At 39.5% G+C, this 20,120-nt stretch overlaps 1 protein-coding gene and 1 non-coding gene across 2 annotated transcripts in view; both read right to left on the bottom strand.

The window, feature by feature from the left end:
* Positions 1-20,120, bottom strand: part of SKAP1 (src kinase associated phosphoprotein 1) — a 304,650-nt gene that overhangs the window by 212,301 nt on the left and 72,229 nt on the right. The window contains exon 3 of the mRNA XM_019638609.1: positions 6,352-6,377. Coding sequence (XP_019494154.1) covers positions 6,352-6,377 — 26 coding nt within the window. The remainder of the gene's footprint in view (positions 1-6,351; positions 6,378-20,120) is intronic.
* TRNAI-AAU (transfer RNA isoleucine (anticodon AAU)) lies at positions 7,489-7,562 on the bottom strand. Its single transcript has one exon. It is a non-coding gene; the product is annotated as a tRNA-Ile (tRNA).

Raw genomic sequence — 20,120 nt, 5'->3', positions numbered from 1 at the left:
CCCCTATTAAACCCCCAAAAGACATGGAAAGCATTCTGGAAGATTTCTTCTTAAAAAGTAGTATAGGTTAGGATAGTCTAGGTTCATAACTAACACTTGTGTTTATAAAATATTAGCATTCCAGGAATAGTGAGAGAAAGATACTTAACAATAAATTACAAATATTGTAAATTCAGACTTTTTCTTACATTTGCAAACACGTCATAAATTTGGGCTGTGTTTCTTTGTATAAATCCGACTTACAACTGTGCTAAAACCTTTTGGCATGCATGCAAAGAGTATTTTCATAAATAAAACTTAGTAAAATCACTGTGCACTCCATTAATTCAAAAACACTTCTCTTCAACTTCAAAGGGAAACCCTTCTCTCTTTTTTGTAGTGCAAAGATGGTGTTTCTTTGCTGCTTTTAATGGTTTGCTTCTTGTAGTTGTCATAACTACATGCTCCAAGTATGTGATAGTAAGGGACGAGAAGTTAAGTGACAACCATGCTTCAATTCAACATGTCTCAGACATTACAGAGCAACAAGCTCATAAATCTAAACTCTGAAGGGTCTACCAATAAAAATTCTACACACACATCCTTTAAATGCAAACCTCACACATATACACATGGTGAATTACATGACCCTACACCTGGGTTCAGCTGGGATGAATGAATTTTCAGAAAAGATATGTGTAATATACTTGTATATTATCTAAGTTCTATACATGGGTTTACTGGCATAACCCTACTTTGAAACATAAAAATAATACATATTATTTAGTTTAGTAAGTGCCTACCAGGTGGTAAGCACTCCTCATGAGTTCATCATCTCGTTATAACTCATTACAACTCATAATAACCGTGAAGTAGGTATTATTAGCAAGATTTTGTAGGTGAGGAGGTTATGTCACTTGCCGTGGCTCCCATATCTTACATAGAGGAACAAAGCTGGGATTACAATTCAGGTCTGATTTCAAAGTTCATGCTCTTTCATCACAAAACATTAAACTTGAAACATTAAACTTGATTTTTTTTAAAAAAGCTCACTAGTCTATGTATTTTGTGTCTAAGATACTTGAAGTATCTTATGTATTAATGTACTAGGTGTCACAACAGAAATAAAAGAAAAATGTCATGTTTTTATTAATCTTAACCTGGATTTCTTTTTCTTTTATCTTTGCATACAGATAATTTTAAACATGAACAAAAGTAGACAAAACCATGTAATAAGCCCCTATGTATACATCATCCAGCTTCAACAAGTCAATTTATGATTCTTGTTTCATCTACACCCCCACCCTATTTCTTTCTCGGCCCCCCCGCATTATTTCGAATAATATGTCAGCCATCTACCACTTAATCTTTAAATATTACAGCATTCCTCTCTGTAAAATAAGGACTCGTTTTTAAAAAAACATAAGCATAATACCATTGTCACACCTAAAAAATTAACAATAGTTTCTTAATAACATAAAATATCCGATCAATGTCCAAATTTCTAATTCTGTCATAGATATCACTTTTTATAGTTTGTTTGACTCAGGATGCAAATAAGGTTCTTTTAAATCTCTTTTCATCTATAGTTAATGTGGCTTTATAATAACATTTTCCTTATTCACTTTGCACTGTTTGCTTTTGACAAGCTGTACTTTTAGGGATAAATTTACTTTGACAAGGGATATAGGCTTGCCATTTCAAAATAAGATTTCTAATATTTGCACAGTTAAAATTTTTCATATTGGAATATACTGAATAATTTTCTCAGAAACCCTCTATGCTACCCATGCAGATACTCAAAGAATCTTCAAGTAGCCAGGGAATGTCACTGGTTCATATTTACCACTATCACAAATGTAATGTGAGTGACCATTGGACCCCAAAAAATGGGATTTTGTTATATATATTTTCAATATTTCCATAGTCTTTCTTAAATTTTTATTTAAATATATTTCATTTGTTTTAGACCCTGGGTCCATAGTGGGCAATTTTTCTAATATTCACCATGTTTTTACAGCAATACAATTTTAATTATCAACATTATACTTTATTATTTCAATTTTTTATTAAAATATAACTGTCAATAATTAATTAATTTTATAAAAGGGGAAACTAAAAATGAAGTAAGTCAGTTTGCTCAATGCCATAAAGTGATAGTATCATCATAGCTAAACGGCAAATCTAATATCTTTGTTTAGATGTCTGATCAATACCATCTTTTAAATATTGGAGTACTGAAATGGTAAAAGTTCCATGGAAGACTCCAATGAATTTTCTTTGTAACTCAAAGTGAAAAACGAAGTAGAAAAAATTGTTAAAGTAAGCAGGATTGAAATTATCAAAGGAATCTATGTTTTATTAAAAAAAATAAAGGCTTTCCCATGTTCTCCAATATTTGAGCTCATTAACAAGCTCTTCCATTTGTGTCCCTTCTACATTACAGTAATTACAGTAATAAACATTTAGATTATATTTTATTTCTCTATTTTTCATTCTTTTTCAATGAACATTGTTCAGGAAGTTGACGGTGAACCAATAAGAAAATCTTGGTAGAAATGTGAGGGAAAGAATCACCATTAACACTATCATCAATTTTCTTAGTGTCTACTATGCCCAGGTACCACGCTAGGACTTACGCATATTACTACTGGTCCTCATAACAATCCTGCAACGAGACAGTGAGATACAGCGATGAAGAATATAAGCTCTGGAACTACTAATGAGTACGAGGTTTCTTATTAGGGTGAAGAAAATATTTTAAAATTAAAAGGTGGTGGTGGTGGCTACACAATTCGGTGACTATACTAAAAACTGCTGAGTTGTATACTTTAAAAGGGTGAAGGGGGCCAGATGGACCCATGTCCTTTTGGGGAGTCCACTTCATAGTTGATGTAGAGGCCTGACCACCACATTGTATTTCTGAAACTGATGTTGAATAATACTGTATGTCAACTATAATTATATATACATATAACCTCGGGACATGGAGTAGAGTGCGGGAACGGATTCAATGGAATTGTAATAGATAAGCATGATATCGGGGGTGGGAGGGTAGTGGATGGGGGGAGGGGGGTTGTTACTTTGTGAGGGTGAAAAGGGTAACTATTGCATTGTTCTGTACACCTGAAACTAACAATAAAAATAAATAATAATAAAAATAAAAAAATAAAAGGGTGAATTTTATGGTATGTGAATTATGTCTCAATAAAGCTGTTACATATTTTTTAAAAAGAGAGTATGCTATGGAGTCAGACTGACCGAGTTAGAATCTTTGAGGGGCACGACTTTAACCTCTCTGTGTCTCAGTATCCAAATCTGTCATTGAATATATTAACAGTACTTATTTCATAGGGCTGTTCTGAGGGTTAAATGAGATAATACACGTTAAGAACTTAGCACAGGTTCTGGCACATCCCCATTTTATAGATAAGGAAGCCGAGCTTCAGAGAAATTAAGCCACTTGCTAAGGTCATATGACCTTTAACTAAATGCTATAGGTCAGATTTGAACTCAGTCTGTCAAGCCTCAACATCCACACTCTTTCTACCATGCCAATTTCTTCTCCAGAGCAAGGACAAGACTCTCCTTAGTACTATTCAAATGGTTACTCCTCCAGCACATTAAACCTGGGATTGAATGGAATAATGGGTAAGAAAAACTCTGGTTCTTTACGTCTTTCTTTAAAGGTTACCCTTTCATCGCATTGTACTGAATCATCACCATAAACAGATGTTTAAATGTGTGCTACTAAAGGGATTTATAAATAAAGGATCTTTTATAATTAAGGACCTTTTTCCTTCCAGGCACCAGACCCTGATTTAGTCCAAATATCCTGAAGAACACAAGTGTGTATTTAGGCAAATGTACAGAGTTAATAAATTCATCTCATTATATTCCTGCACAGAGGATCCTGCCATAGATAAAAATGCTAGGAAAGAAAAATATGCTAGGAAAGCTTGGGATCATCATTTTGGTCCTGTCTCCCTCCCTTCCCAATACTACCTAGTCTTCCAGGACTTTTAAAATTGTTCTGCCAGCTGTTCCCTTTCTTACATATTCCTCTTCTTTTCATTATCCTGAATTGTCCTAGAAACTTATATAGACCTGTTACTACTCCCACCCACTTTTTAAAACATTAACTTTATTGGGGTGACAATGGTTAGTAAAACTACATAGGTTTCAAGTGTACGATTCTATAATACATCATCTATTACTCCCACCCATTCTATATCAGTTTCTGAAGTATACAATCAACGAATGCCTGATCAAAAGGACAAGGTAAAAGATATTCTCTCTCTTCCCTTCAAAAAAAAGAATGTCTTCGAGGGAGGAGCAAGGCTGGGGGCAAGACACACGCGTATGGGTTTTTCTACTTGATCTTTCCTTACACTTACAGTAATACCTTGGTTTGCGAGCATAATTCATTCTGGAAACAAACTACTCGTATTACAAGACATCGCTCGTTTACCCACTTAAAATGTATTAGAAATGTTTGCTTGTCTTGCAGAACACTTGCAAACCAAGTGACTCGAAATCCAAGGTTTTACTGTACTTCCAAGCGAGCAATGACTTTGCTCATATATTCAACCGTTGTCAAGAAGCAAACACAGTTTTCTGTTCTGAATAAACTCCCTCCAATTGTCTCCTTGGCTGCTCTACCTCTGCCCTGTCTCTAGGAGAGCACGCCTGTGCAGAAGTTGCCCTGGGCTGGAAGATTACTGCAATGCCGCTATTATAAGGATCTGGTAAGATGTGCCCTTTGTCTTTTTTAGCCCCAGATAGTCTCTTGTGCTAAGCTCCAAAATTATTTTCTCTTCTCAACATATTATTATAGCACATCTCTGACGCTAATTCTTTATTTCTCCTTTAAGTAATTAATTCTACCCTCACAGTTCCATTCATTTCTGCCAGTTCACATTTGTGTTCTGGCCCCTGTGGATTTGGGTTAGCAGCTGTTAAACCCTGAACGATAGGGCCATTCCCTGAATAGTATTATTTCACATTTTGCAAAGCAAACTGCTACATTATCACATATAATTCTCTATTCTCAAGCTATGTTTGCAGCCATAAATGCTTTAGGACAGTGAGACATACAGTAACACATCACATAATTTAAAATATTATAAATATTGGGTTGTCGGAAAAGTCATGACACATTTTTGCAATGAAAAACAGAAAATATACATCATGACTTTTCCGACAGCCCAATAGTATCACTTCAACTTACAAGAATCAAGAATCTTTAAAAATATAAGATTTTTATTTCTTAACGTTGGCTTTACAAAAAAAAAAAAACTTATATAGACTTGAAATGCACCAAAATAAAGTGTGCGCTAGAAAAATTAAAATTTTAATAAAACTAGTATTATCATTCACAATTTAAATTTCTTTAAGGTATTACTGTTCCCTGAAACAGGATACATTGACAATATTAAGAATAAAAAGTATGGGGAAAATTTACAATTGGTTAAAAAGGTTATAGAGCAAAATTGTTCATAAACTAGTTGCACATTTGGTCTAATACCCTTGTGATTATCTGAGAAAATAAAAATCTCCATTTATAATAAAATGATTAACATTCAGCATGATGTTTTAGACATTCTCAACTACAGTACTGAAAAGAAGGAATGCATATACTTTAAAGACACCCCCTCACACTGTTTGAATTCAGAAAAAAAATACCCCAGTTTTGAACCTTTTAAAAATGTGTTCTAATCCTGTCCATTTTTTTCTTTTAATCTTGCACACAGCTGTCTGTTGTACTTTTTAGAATCATGCCAGATGCTGGGTTCATCAAGCAAAAGCAGGAAAACAATGGTTTGAAAGCAATTAGAAGCACCGAGGCTTCAGTGAGGCTCATATTAAAATGTGATAACACTGTTCTAGTGGGAATTGCAACACTGCTCCATTTCTGACATTTCCCTGCTGCCAGACAGGCAGGCTATGCGGAAGAGCACTGTGATTGAGGAGGTAACATACTGGAATTTATTCCTGGAGTAAATGAAGGATTAGCTGAGTTGGAGTCCTCCCAAGGTTTTTATTATGGACTCGGCCACCATTTTATTTGCATGCTAGTGGATCCTGTTGGCATCTAACAAAACTCAAGGACTAAAACAGCATATTATAGCTTTAGTTCTACAAGATAATCTAGCACCAATCCACGCAGAAAGCAGAAGCATCAGAGCCTTTTGTTGATAAAAAGCAGGGCAGGGGGGCCCAGCAGGGTGAAGGTTAATTAAACACTCCACTAACTTTCCTCAGAAATGGCTAATGCCGCTCTGTGGAGATGCTTATTTAGAAGAGACAGAAGTAAACAACACCATCACTACATTTTTACTGTAAAACTATAAATGGTCAAAGAGGACTCACCTTGGGGCTGAAAATCCCAATAGTACCTGAAATACAAGGAAAAGAATGGAGATAAGTCAAACCTGTATTTCTCAGTCTTGGTTGGCATATGGTAGCTGGAGCACCCCGTCCAAAAGTTGGCTAAACAGTCAATAACGAGCCAACCCACTGCCCACATTGAGAAAAACCAAAGGGTTGTCCGTGAGATTTCAAAGACTCTCAAAGGCCTGAAAGCAGCAATTAATTTATTGTAACTCCTTAGATAATTTTAACCACGTTGCTGGAAATGTCCTAAGAGGTCACCCACCTGTGTCCATGATTTCTCATCAGGAGATCTACCAGTTTTGAGGAGGACAATTCTTTGTTGTAACGATCTGTCCTGTGTATTACAGGACCATCCGTATCACTGGTCTTTGGCACCAAATACCAATGGCACCCCCAAAACAACCAAAACACTGCCTTTCAACACATTCTCAAATACTGCTAGGCCTAAATTCTAAATTTTATAGGTGAAGCATGAACAAGTGACTCAAGGTCATCTAACATTTTAAGATCTGAGCCAAGTTTGGGGCTCCTGCAGTCTACCATATCATTCCATCTCCTCTTTTATTTTGGGAAATGATTGGCAAAACTGACAACCCTTAAACTCTTACAACTAATGAAATGGCAGCAGCAGAAAGGATCATTTATAAGTCACTTATTTAGAGTCTAAATTGCATTCCACCACTCTCACCACCCCAGAAACAATGTTATATATGGTGGCTACCCACAAAAGTCTATTGTACTTTGGATTCCATTTCCTCCTGTCTTCACAGGAACCTTACATTGTTTCTATATTGATTTTCTCCTGTATATATTCAACCTCTTCCTCTCAACTTGGCCCTTTCCATCAGCATTTATGCTAATGTAAAAATAAAGCAAACCCTCTCTCACTCCCTCCATCTGCTGTCCTCTTTCCCTTCACATCACAGTAAAATTTTCAAAAGTGTTGTCTATAGTTTCTCTCTTTATTTCCTTAACTCCCTCCCACTCACTCCTCAACATACTCCAGTCTTTTTTTTTTAATTTTTATTGAGGAACAGTCATGGTCATTTGTTACACATTGCTTTCATGCTACGATGGCATAGTTGACTCTTTTAAGGAGGGCGCAGCTCACGGTGGCCCATGAAGGGATCGAACCAACAACCTTGGTGTTATTAGCACCACGCTCTAACCAACTGAGCTAACCGGTCACCCCAACATACTCCAATCTTGCTTACAATCACCACATGTCAATTCTTGCTGTGGACGTAGTGACCTCCCTGCTACTAAACACAATGAATATTTTTCTATCCTCATCTTGACCTCTCAGGAGTGTATATAGGCATAAGAGCATTATCCCCCCCCCCGGGGAGAGAATCCACGGTTTTTATCAAATTCTTAGAACAATCCAAACCCAAAAAAAAGATTAATAAAAAGGCAATACATAGGTGATAATGGTATGTCTTCCAGTACATACATGACTGAAATACGGTGTGGCTACTTTAGGGAGAAACAGTAGCCTAGAGAGTATCTAGGTTATTTCTTTACAATATAAAAATTCAGAAAATGGAGAGGAAAGAGATCAGTGGGGAGGATGATGCCATAATCCGGAGATGAATCTGTGGGAAATGATCAGAGATGAGGGAAACTTCACCATAGGCTTTTCTTGTTCCTTTTCTTTCCCAGAACAGTTCTGGGTTGGCAATCGGGTGAAGGGAGATGCAAGGTACCTGGGTTAGACGGCAGGGAAAGTTCAGGACAGCTTTGACATCTGCAGTGGAAAAGGGGAGAGGGAATAAGAGAAGGAAGGGGTGAAAAGTGGAAAGCTGCAACAGCTGGGAAGAAGGCGTCCGTGTCAATGCAAGGGCATATGTAAACGGGAGTGGCTGTAACGTAAGTAAGTTGTATGTGTTAGTATGATGGGTCAGTCTCCGCCTAGTAGACAGTGCGGCTTCCCACAGTACCTGGCCACTGTGAAGAGTTTTCCATAAAACTCCTTTCTGTAAAACACAGCTAACTATCAAAGGGGTGAGCAGTTTGTCATCTTTTCCTGCTATTTTCTATCTTCTTTGGAGGTGCTTCCCTCACCTTTGATTCCAGTCATTACCCAACCTCCAATTCAAAAAATAGAAATTAGGGCGTGAGCATGTGCAAGTGTGAGCGTTCCAAAATGTTAATAACGGCAATAGCTGGAACTTTGCTAACCAATGTTGTTTTCATTCATTGACCCAGAAAAAAAACTTAGCCGTGCAGTGGTAGTTAAAAGGCCAACTCTTGGCAAATTGTTAAATAGATAAAATATGTTATTGATTATCTCAGTCTCTTCTTTTGTTCTCTCTCCCCAAATCCCCACTCCAACTCATACACATATTTTCAGTTCCCTTCTCTACTACTGTAAAGTGCCCCTGGTTATCTGGTTTCTCTTGTTAGTTAAGAAGATGTTGTGAGTTCATATATACTAAGAGTACTGCTTCTGCCAATAGGAGCTGTGTCTTAAGAAGGCTGATTATGAAGAAAGGTTAGATTTAACAGTATCAAATAAAGTAGCAGGTCTTTCTAGTGGATGGTAAGTAGTAGTAGAATCAGCTTTATTCTTTTTTTTTTTAAAGATTATATTGGGGAATTGGGAGAGGGGAACAGTGTTGGGAACTCAGGGAAGGGGAGCAGACAAATTGCTGTTCTTTGGATTCTTCAGTCTAGTTGTGGAGGATGTCGCCTCACTGGCCCATGTTGGTATTATCATTGCGCTCTTCCCGGGTGAGGCAGATTAGTCACCGGCCTCTGGACAGCCGCTCACTGCGGCTCTTGGCAGCTCACACCGGCTGCTGGCCGCTCACGCTGGCTGCTGGCCACACATGGTAGCTTATGGCAGCCCACTGCAGCACGAGCTGCAGCCTGTGCCGTCGCCGGCGACTCACAGCAGCCCAGCTCCAGGTTGAGCTGTTGTTCACCATCTTAGCTGTAGAGAGCGCAGTGTCACTGGCCCTCATGTGGGATCCGAACCGGGGCCCTGCTGTACAGAGCTGGAGTCCCAAGCCAGCTCTTAACCAACGTGCCACTCGGCCAGCCCCAGCTTTATTCTTGACACTGTATTTAAATATTTCTGTCAATAAAAATCATATATAGAACTTGAAATGGAGTGTTATCAAGTGGAATGTTAGTTCCCATCTTTTTCAGAAGGTATAAAACTATCTTGCTATCCTACCTTTTCCCCCCTCTTCTTACTCTAAGTACGAATTATGTAACAACCCTAAAGAAAGTCTGTTAAAGGGCGGCCAGATGGCTCAGTTGGTTAGAGCATATGCTCTTAACAACAAGGTTGCCGGTTTGACTCCCGCATGGGATGGTGGACTGTGCCCCAGCAACTAGATTGAAAATGGCAACTGGACTTGGAGCTGAGCTGCACCCTCCACAACTAAAATGAAGGACAATGACTTGACTTGGAGCTGATGGGTCCTGGAAAAAACACATCGTTCCCCAATAAAGTTAAAAAAAAAAGAAAGTCTATTAAAACACACACACACGCACACACTTACCCTACAGCTCACTTCACAAAGTATACTTCTAAAAGGCAAGTAACGTAAGACCTGACTGCCTTCCACTTACCTGCCCTTCCCTTTTTGAGAAAAATTCATCCTCAACTCAGATCCCACAGTTATAGTATTGCCCCATCCCCAGTGACCAATAAAATGATGTTGATACCGAGACCTCCTAGGAATGAGTCTTCCAAGTGCTCTGAGATCATATTATCCAACCAAAAGGTTTGTCATTGATGCTTCCTTCGGATTGATTTATGACCTAAAGGTGGAATTGTGGGCAAAAAAAATGGGGTTTTACAGAAAGAAACCTCACAGGGTGATCCGATCACGGATTCCTAACTGGGCAGGTCATGGTGGGTGGTCATGCCCCAAGCCTATAACTTCTTTAGTGAAAGGTTTTAAGCCAGCCCCATGCATTCTTCTTGTGCCCTTAGGTTAACACACTTTTGAAATACTACAAGTAATACCCCTCCAAGTGGGTAATAACCCTCAAGAGAGCACATGATCTTGTTAACTATCCGATAATCCAACCCCCCGCCTTGCTTTCTCTATCCAGTCTTCCTTACATCCCCTCCTTCATTTCAAATTCATACAGAAGCCACAAAACTGTTATTCTGCAGCACATCTGAGATCTTACCCCCCAGCATATATCGTCAATTTGGCTCAAATAAACACATAAAATTTCACAAAAATAAAAAAGCAAGGTCCAAAGGTGAGCAACCTCATCCCTCACTGGAGGGTGCCATGGCTTATTCTTTGCTGCACACACTTAGGTCTTGATCCTGTCTTGTTAAACATATCCCGTGGATGGCCTTCATCACATTCTCTGGAAGATGACTCCACACTAGAGAATTCTACACTCTTCAGGCAGCATTTAGTGAAATCCTGCCAACATCTTCTAATTCTTATCCTACACTTTGAAAACAATTATCCCTTAGCCAGAGACTCCAACAAGTCTGAAACTAGAAATTTTAAACCCAAATGCAAAGACCACAATAGAAGTATGCGGAAGAAAAAGCAAACAAACACACACACACACACACACACACACACACACACAGAGTAGTGTTCATCCTAAAAGCCTCTGAGAATTTCCTATCAGGCCTGTGCAGATAGATAACACACACTTCTTTAATCTTCTCTTGGAAGCTTCGGCTTCAATATGAAACGGAAGCTATCATTCCTCTGCAATATCCATACTCAACATCATCGGGTTCATGCAAATGAGATTGGGAACTGGAAAAAGATGAGTCCAGAGTGAACAGAGAGAAAATGCTGCAACCATATTGATGATTATTATTTTCACATTCAGTCAAAATAAATCCATCTTTACTTGTGCTTCCAAAAATGAAAATGGAAGAATAAGAGGTTATAACATTAAGTCTACTCTTCAGGATAGTCTCAAAAATTTAGGGTTGTATCACACGCAAAGTAAAGTTTACTATTCATGGCTTTAAATTAAAGAGGTTTTTGTTTGTTTGTTTGTTTGTTTGTTTGTTTGTTTAATTGGGAAACCGGGGAAGGGGAACAAACAAGTTGCTGTCCTTTTGTTCTTCAGTCTAGTTGTGGAGGACGTTGCTTCACTGGCTCATGTTGGTATTATCATTGCACTCTTCCTGGGTGAGGCAATCGCTCACCAGCCATTGGATGGCCGCTCAGGGTGGCTCACGGTAGCTCATGCCAGCTTCCAGCCGCTCACGCTGGTTGCCAGCCACTCACAGTAGCTCACGACAGCCACTGAAGCAGGGGCTGCAGTCTATGCCGAAGCCAGCAACTCACGGGAGCCCAGCTCCAGGTTGAGCTGTTGTTCAGCATCTTAGCTGCAGAGGGCAGTGTCACTGGCCCTCATGTGGGATCCGAACTGGGGCCCTGCTGCTCAGAGCTGGTGTCCCAAGCCAACTCTTAACCAACATGCCACTCGGCCGGCCCTAAAGGGGTTTTAATTGAACTTTAATTATTTTTATTACTAAAATATAGTTGACGTACATTATATTAGTTTCAGGTGTACAACATAGTGATTCAATATTTATATATGTATCTTATAAAGTAATTACCACGATAAGTATAGTAACCATCTGTCACCTTACAAAGTTAGTACAATATTATTGACGATATTCACTATGCTATACATTGCATCCCGTGACTTATTTATTTTATAATTGAAGTTTATAACTTTCAACCCCTTCGCCTTTTTCACCCTTCTCCCCACTTCCTTTAACTGAACTTTAGGGAAGGATACAACAAATAAATTGAAATCACTGTATTGAGGGAATCCTGATGAGCAGCAGCTACAGTAGTATTAATGATAATAATAACAATGCTATGCTGGGCCGGCCGAGTGGCGCGATGGTTAAGAACTGGCTTGGGACGCCAGAGGGCCCCGGTTCGGATCCCACATATGAGGGCCAGTGACACTGCCCTCTACAGCTAAGATGCTGAACAACAGCTCAACCTGGAGCTGGGCTGCCATGAGTCGCCAGCGACGGCGTGGGCTGCAGTCCCTGTGGCAGTGGATTGCCATGGGCTACCATGTGTGGCCAGCAGCCAGCGTGAGCGGCCAGCAGCCGCAGTGAGCGGCCGTCCAGAAGCCGGCGACTGATCTGCCTCACCAGAGAAGAGCGCAATGATGGTGCCAACTTGGGCCAGTGAAGCAACGTCCTCCACAACTAGATTGAAGAACAAAATGACAGCAACTTGTCTGTTCCCCTTTCCCCAATTCCCCAGCACTGTTCCCATCCCCCCAATTCCCCAATAAAAATCTTTAAAAAAAAACAAACAAACAAAAAAACAATGCTATGCTATTTTGAACATAGTGTTGGGCACTGTTCTAAGCACTTCTCTAATATTAACTCACTTCCTCCATGCTCTAACCTTATTATTACGCCCATTTTATAAAGGAGGAAACCAAGGCATCAAGAGGTGAGGTAACATGCCATGAGGCAGACAAATTTCCAATTCTATCAACTAGTTCCAGAACAGGAACTCTAATAAAAAATTAAAGAGATAAGACAAACAACTATAACTATCATCATATTATTGGAGATATCTAGGAAGAAAAAATTACTCCATTTCCTAATTATAATAAAACAACATATTCAGCACTTAACGTATGGTAGGCCTTGTTCTATGTAGATGTTTTTACATGTATTATTATTTCATTTAATCTTCATCACAACCCTATGATGTCAGTACTATTATTACCCCCATTTTACAGATGAGGAAACTGAGACTCCGGAAGGTCAAACAACTTGACCAAGATCGTGTAACTATTAAGTGGCAGAACTAAAATTTACATCCAGGTCTGCTTGGTTCCAGAGCCCAAGCTCTTAAATTCCATATTAACTGCTTTCCAAATGGCTACAACATAGAAAACAAACCTAGTATTAAGAGAAAGTATAATTGTTTTGTCAGCCTACTATCAGAGAGTAGATAGACCAGAGGTCTTTAAATTAGGTCTTTAAATTAGAGGTCTTTAAATTAGAGCTTTAGGAGATTAAGGAACTCCCTAAATTGTAAGTAATACATGTTTTCTTTTTCCTTGAAGGAGAGTCCATAAACGTCATTAAATTTCCAAAAATGTCAGTAACTCTCTCCCTCCAAAATGAGAAGACACTCTGGGTTAGATGAATAAGGTTGTAATGGCATTATAAAACTAGCTATCCAGAAAGGCCAACATCTGTAATGTTATAAATCTAGAACATCTAAATGAAATTTGATTTGCAACTAAAGTATTAAAAGTGTTATTTTATTTGTGACTTATGGAAATTTAAAACTCATCATACATTCCCTGCTTTAGTAAAACACCTGGTAAACAAAATCAAATCTTTTCTTGCTGACTTAAGGATGTCCACATTTTGACTTCAGTTTTTGTACCAAAACAGTGGTGCCTTCTAAATGGATAAACTGTCTGCAATACTCAATGTCCAGAGATGTCTTCTATTTCCCTCTTGACCATCTCTGTTTCCCGGTGGTGGCTATCTCCAAACAGACTGCAAAGACTAACCCTGAAGTGTTATTCTAGCATTAGAAATGGAATCTTAGAACCAAAATGGACACCTGATTGAGTGGGACTTCAATGGCAAATTGATAAGACTAGGAAAACTCTTGCAATGGACCTTGAGCCATGAGCCACATGGTAGAGACTGATTTATACCCAAGCAAATGGCCTTTCTGAACAATGCGGATAGTCTGTACACTGTAGATAGTTCCTACAACCTCTTTTCTCACTTGAGAAGATTCACTTGATTTCAAATTCTCTACTATCAGTGCTCCTTCTACTACCTTGCAGAAGGAATGGGCAAGTGGCAAAGGGTAAGATGGCCAGCGAAACCCAGGAACAGAAATGGGAAAAGAGCACCATCTGGTGGAGGTCTCTGGTGGAGGCCTCAGAGGCCTGGGACCCAGGGGTCCTAGTACCAGCCTCAGAAACAGTTGGGTAGGAATGGGAAGGTCCCTGGAGGGGAGCTGGTATCTCCTATAGCCCCAGTTCCTTCAATCCATCAAAAGTACAAGACCTAGTGTCTGCCCACAAGAAGCTTACAATGTGGTCTAAAATATGAGATATTTACACATGAAGAAATGCCAATCTAAGATAGTACATAACAAATACCATGGTAATAACAGACAATGAACATATAACAAGTAATAGAAGGACCCATAAGAAAACTCTGTATTCTTTTGGGGGATGTAATATTTCTGTGATCTTGTGTCTATATACACACATTTTAGAAATCCACTCCAGAAGACAACACAATGTTCTCATACTTACAAAATACAATGGTCACAATTCAACTTTTACTAAATAATAACTAAGCAACATTATCTGATGTTGACTGTACTACCCACAACTAAAAAAAAAAATTTTAGAAGTCTATTCACAGAAAATTTAAAAATAATAATAAAATTTTAAAATAAGTAAAACCCTATTTACCACTAGAGTCTTCTATAACACTTCCATTACGTTAAATCTGTGCTATGGTCAATCCAACATCAACTCTGGATACTAATGGTAAGAAATCTGGGCGCTCTTCACGATTAGTCAGTGATTATGCTCTTTCACTGAACACTGGAAACCTACACACTAATATTCCTTCCTGTATGTTCTAGCATTAGGACACCAAATTGTGGTTGTATGTCTACAGAATTCCCATACTCCCTGCGTGTAATGGGCAACCAATATAACTTGATGAACTATCAAAGAAGAATGCTAGCCAGATATGTTGGGGCAAAATAAAAGACCCAAAAAAGATCCCAGGTCCTTCTTTCTGTAGATAAAAGGGAGCCACTGCAGGGTTGGTTGGTTTGTTTGCTTGTTTTTAAGGATAGGGGATGATGTCCACTATGATGAAATCCAGCAGAAATGTGCAGCCTGGCTGGGAGAGAGGGAAGCTGGGAGGCAGTAGACGAAGCTACTGGAGAGCAAGAGAAGTGACAAGAGGTTTGATAATAGATTGGAGTGTCAACAGGAAAGTCAGAGATGTCTTTTGGTTCCAAACTTGTGATTGGAGAAAACAAGCCAGCACTCACATATAAAGAACTCCAGCTGATTACCATATTTTAAACTATAGTATCTTGCACTTTTGCCCTGCCATTTTTGTCACTGTTGATGCTTGGAACCTAATTTTATTTTTTGCCTGCTTCAGGTTAATAGCTACTCTTGGACCACCAAAACTCCTAATTATCTGTTTAGTGAATAACTGATAACTGTATGACTCTGTGACTGTGAACCATATATTCATTGAATCTTACAGCTAGAAGGACATTGAAAGTCATTTATTTGAGCCCATCACTTTACAGATGAGAAAAATGAAGTATGGATAGGTTATCTGGTTGCACCATGGGAATTTAAAAGTCCACATTGTGGAGCTCCCATAGTTTATCTTGTGAAGAATCAGGGGCAGGCTCAAAAACATGATATTCATTTGAAAATTCCTTTGATATTTTCCTCATTACAAACATGGTCACATTATTCACCTGACAGCAAATGTTACTCAAAAAAATTTTAAAGCATGTTGGTTAGGAGTTAGCTTGGGACACCAGCTCTGAGGAGCAGGGCCCCGGTTCAGATCCCACATGAGGGCCAGTGATGCTGCACCCTCTACAGCTAAGATGGTGAACAACAGCTCAACCTGGAGCTGGGCTGCTGCAAGTTGCCGGTGACAGCGTAGGCTGCAGTGGGGCTGGCTGGCAGCTGGCGTGAGCTTTTGTGAGCTGCCATGAGCAGCTGTCCGATGGCCAGAGAGCGACTGCCTCAACTGGGAAGAGCGCAATGATAATACCAACATGGGCCAGTGAAGCACCATCCTTCACAACTAGACTGAAGAACAAAAGGACAGCAACTTGTCTGTTCCTCTCCCCGAATCCCCCAATAAAAAAAATCTTAAAAAAAAATTCTTAAGCTGGAGTAGTTCTTAGAGCTCAGCTAGGTAGGGTGGATTTCTCAATTAATATGCCAACATACCCTCTATATCTCAAGGTATGAAGACTGCATTCATTCTCTCAAACATTAATGAATCTCTGTTATTTGCTAGATACTCTGTGAGGGACTGAGAGCACAGAAAGCCTGTACCATGAGCCTGTTTTACTGGAATGCTCAAATTGTTGGAAGTGATTGGCCCAAAACACACACAAGGTAAAAATTGGGACTAGAAGAACCCAGGTCTGGCTAATGCCAGAACCTGTCTTAACTACCTGCAGATAAGGGTTGCTGAGGGAGGAGCATCTGGGATCAGAGAGAAGGAGATGCCTGGCAGGGGTAGGGAGGGTCACAGAGAGGCCAGGACCAGGATGCAGAGGGGCCAGGCCCATCAGAGCAGGTGGCAGAGGCCCAAAGTAGACACGTTTGAGCAGGGCAGGATTCTGAGTGGGTTCCAATCTGAAAGCCTCTGTTTTATCTTGTGAAGCAGGCTATGCTGTTGTGCAAGAATGAGAGGTGATATGATCAAGACTGTTAAGGATTTGGGAGAAAAGGCACACTGAGGAAAATTGGAAGGGTTGCTGATATAGGACACATAATATAACCTCCAGGCATCATTAAGGGTTCAGCTGAGGTTGGAGGTTAAGACTTACTGTGGTGGCAATTCAATTGTATAATTTTTCTCCAGCACTGATTAGTTGCTCAGGTATAAGAGCAGAAAAGGTGAGCCATTGAACTGATCCAAGGTTTAGAATTTTTCTAGGCTTGTGGGATGAAAGGACAAGAGGGTAAGAGAAGACTGGAGGGTTATGTCATGGAGCTCAGACTGGCCAGGGAAGAAACCAATGGCCTTAAAGAGGACTATTGTGTCTGTGCATATTAAATATGTTTAACAATCAATTAAAATATTCAAAAACAGGAGAAATCATTATTCTATTCTTTTCTCTCAAGACTGTCCATTGTCCCATAAGTCCCAAACATCTTCTACCCTCATGTTCCTGTTTCAGTGGTTGACATCTCCACTACCCAAATGAAACTTAGGAATCGTCCCTTTTCCTTTTCATTTCTATGTATTGGGTTGTCGGAAAAGTCATGACGTATTTATTCTGTTTTTCGTTGCAAAAATGCGTCGTGACTTTTCCGACAACCCAATATATCCCATCAATCACCAAGATTCTAATCCCTTAATATCTCTTTAATCTAACCCTTCTCCATCTCTACAGGTGCTGAATTCATTCAAGCCCTCAAAATGGCTCACCCACATCAACACAACACACTCTAACTGGTTTGCCTGCCATCTTGCTCCTGTCTGACCCATTTTTCTCAGTGCTGACAGAGAGGGAAGTGCAGTGACCATGAAGAGCAGAGGCTTTGCAGACAGGTCGGGGTTGGAGTCCCAGCTCCTCCATCTTCTAGCTGTGAAACTTTAGCTGCAGCCTAGTTTCCTCATCTTTACAAGAGATGTTCTGGAGAAGAATAACTGAGATAATGCACACCAAGAACTGAACACTAAGCCTGGCACCTGGCAGGGCTTCAATAAATGTCAGTTGTTATATCATTAGCACCATCATTATTCTAATAACCTAAGATGCAAACCCATTCTTATCATGCCCCTGCTTGAACCCCAACCCTCAGGTCTTCCTCTGCTCTGCTTACACTCCTGCTCTCACATGTCGCTGCTCTCTCTGCCAGCACACTCTTCCCTTTGTGCCCCATCTTCTCCTAGCAAACCCTTGATGGTCCTTTGCAGCTCAGCTCAGTCTCCGGTATTAGGTGTTCCTATAGCACATCTGTACACACTTCTCAGCAGCCCCTGTAATACTGGGCTACAATCTTCTCATCTCTCTATGTCACTGAGCTCTCAAGGGGCAGTGGCACAGAGCTTGAGCTCCATAAATGCTTGCTAAATAAGTGAATGAAGGTGGAAAACAAAAGGGCTGTCTGAGTTGAACATGAGTGGAGCGTAGGGTGCATTTCTGGGAGGGATACGAGACAAGGCTGGAGAGGTATGCGGAAGGCAAGGCTTTCCAAGAAATCCTACGGGGGTTTGGATTTTATTCCAAATAACATGGGGAGAGGCACCTTCATTTTCCTCTTACTCACACAGAGGTAAGAGGGGGAAAAAAGAAGAAAAGAAAGACACAAATAAGACAGCTTTGTTAAATTAAAACCTTTACCCAAATGAAGAATTTTTCCCCCCAAAGTCTGGCTTCAAAGACCAGCTACAAGATGACCGGCAAAAATATACTTCAAAAGACATGACTGAATACACATCGCAGTGGCAAGAATCCAATATATAAATATAATCAATTTGTTTCCTCATTAAAAGCTTTCATGAAGAAAATGATTTAATACAAATGCTAAAGCTACTGACATAGATTAATTGAAAAATAACAACAGAATCCTAATTAAAGACATAATATTATTTCACTCATTCATACTACATCAAAATCTGAATAAATATATAAAAACAGAATCCAGAAAGCAGGCTTCTATTGGCAACCAGTCTAAGAGCTACAGTGAATTACGGGAATTTTCAAAAAAAAAACCCTCCTACCCTTATGTGTAGACTTTCTTCCAGTTAAGAACTGAGATGTACACAGAAATTCAGAAATCATTTTTAAATGATTTCACAGTTTAGCCCTCAATGTGACTTTTTTTCCTAACTGTACAAGAGTCTATACTAAAATATCATTCTTTCTCATTTATTTCTTTGTGCAGTACCTACAGTTGTCATAGGTAAACTCTTACCTATTGGTACCCGGTTATCCAAATTGTAAAAAATGGAACTGGCTTTCATCTAAAGGTTAATGACTATGTGACCAGTTTATGGCTGTGTCGGGTCACTAGCAGTTCAACTACAATCAACAGGTCAATCCTAGGACTTACCTGACCCAACGTGGGGCCAGGACATCGGTTCTGTTCCACTTCAAGGGATTTTCCAGTGTCAGAAAGGTCTGCACACGTTGCCAGGCCACAGGGAAGCACACAAGGCAGACATGAGGCCAAAGGAAGGACTGAGATCATTTGCTATTGACCATATGCCCAACTCTAGAAGCTAATTAGCTTGAAATGTCAGCTACTCGCTGGTAAATGTTCCTGCAAATTATCCCCAATCATATCAGGGGAACTTCCTCGCCACCCAAACTATAAGCCTCAAGTCATACCTCCCAGTCAAATCCTTCTTCCTTCCTTCCTTCCCCTTTGCTGTTAAAAATTCAATTGGAAATCAAAGTAGCCTCTTACCTAAAAAAAAAAAAAAAAGGTGGGGTGGGAGGTCTTCTAATAAATATTTTGACATATACTTGCCTGATTTTAAGAATCTCCTAGAGCTCTTATTGAAACACGAATTCCCAGTGTCCACCCCAGACCTAGTAAATTAGCATCTCCAGGGTAGAGACCTAGAAATCTGTATTTTTAACAAGATCCCTAGGCAATTCACATGATAGGGCAAGTTTGGGAAACACTATAAAGAAAATGGGTATTTTACCAACAGTTGCCTATTAAGAGGATGCTAGACTGGCAGCCCCCAGTTCATGTATAGATTGTGTTCCATTTCCAGTTTTTTGGACCTTGGAATGCATTTTTCTAACAAAACAAAGTAATAGATAGTGGTAAGTCTTATCAGCCAGCTTCAAAAATCTATTAAAACTTGTTAACAAATCCAAAGTATAGCAAATACAATCTTTAAGTTACAAACCAATCACATTTCAAAAGTTAAAGCATAAAGTCAGCTGTTTAGAATATATTTTCCCATAAAGTTCTGAGAAGTGGTTAGGTTATTATACTTGGCTATCCATAAAAGCGTATTAAGC

Source organism: Hipposideros armiger, unplaced genomic scaffold, assembly GCF_001890085.2.
Source record: "Hipposideros armiger isolate ML-2016 unplaced genomic scaffold, ASM189008v1 scaffold_40, whole genome shotgun sequence".
NCBI classification, from domain to species: domain Eukaryota; kingdom Metazoa; phylum Chordata; class Mammalia; order Chiroptera; family Hipposideridae; genus Hipposideros; species Hipposideros armiger.
The sequence above is the reverse complement of the archived record's forward strand: the minus strand, read 5'-3'. Positions and strand labels throughout refer to the sequence as shown.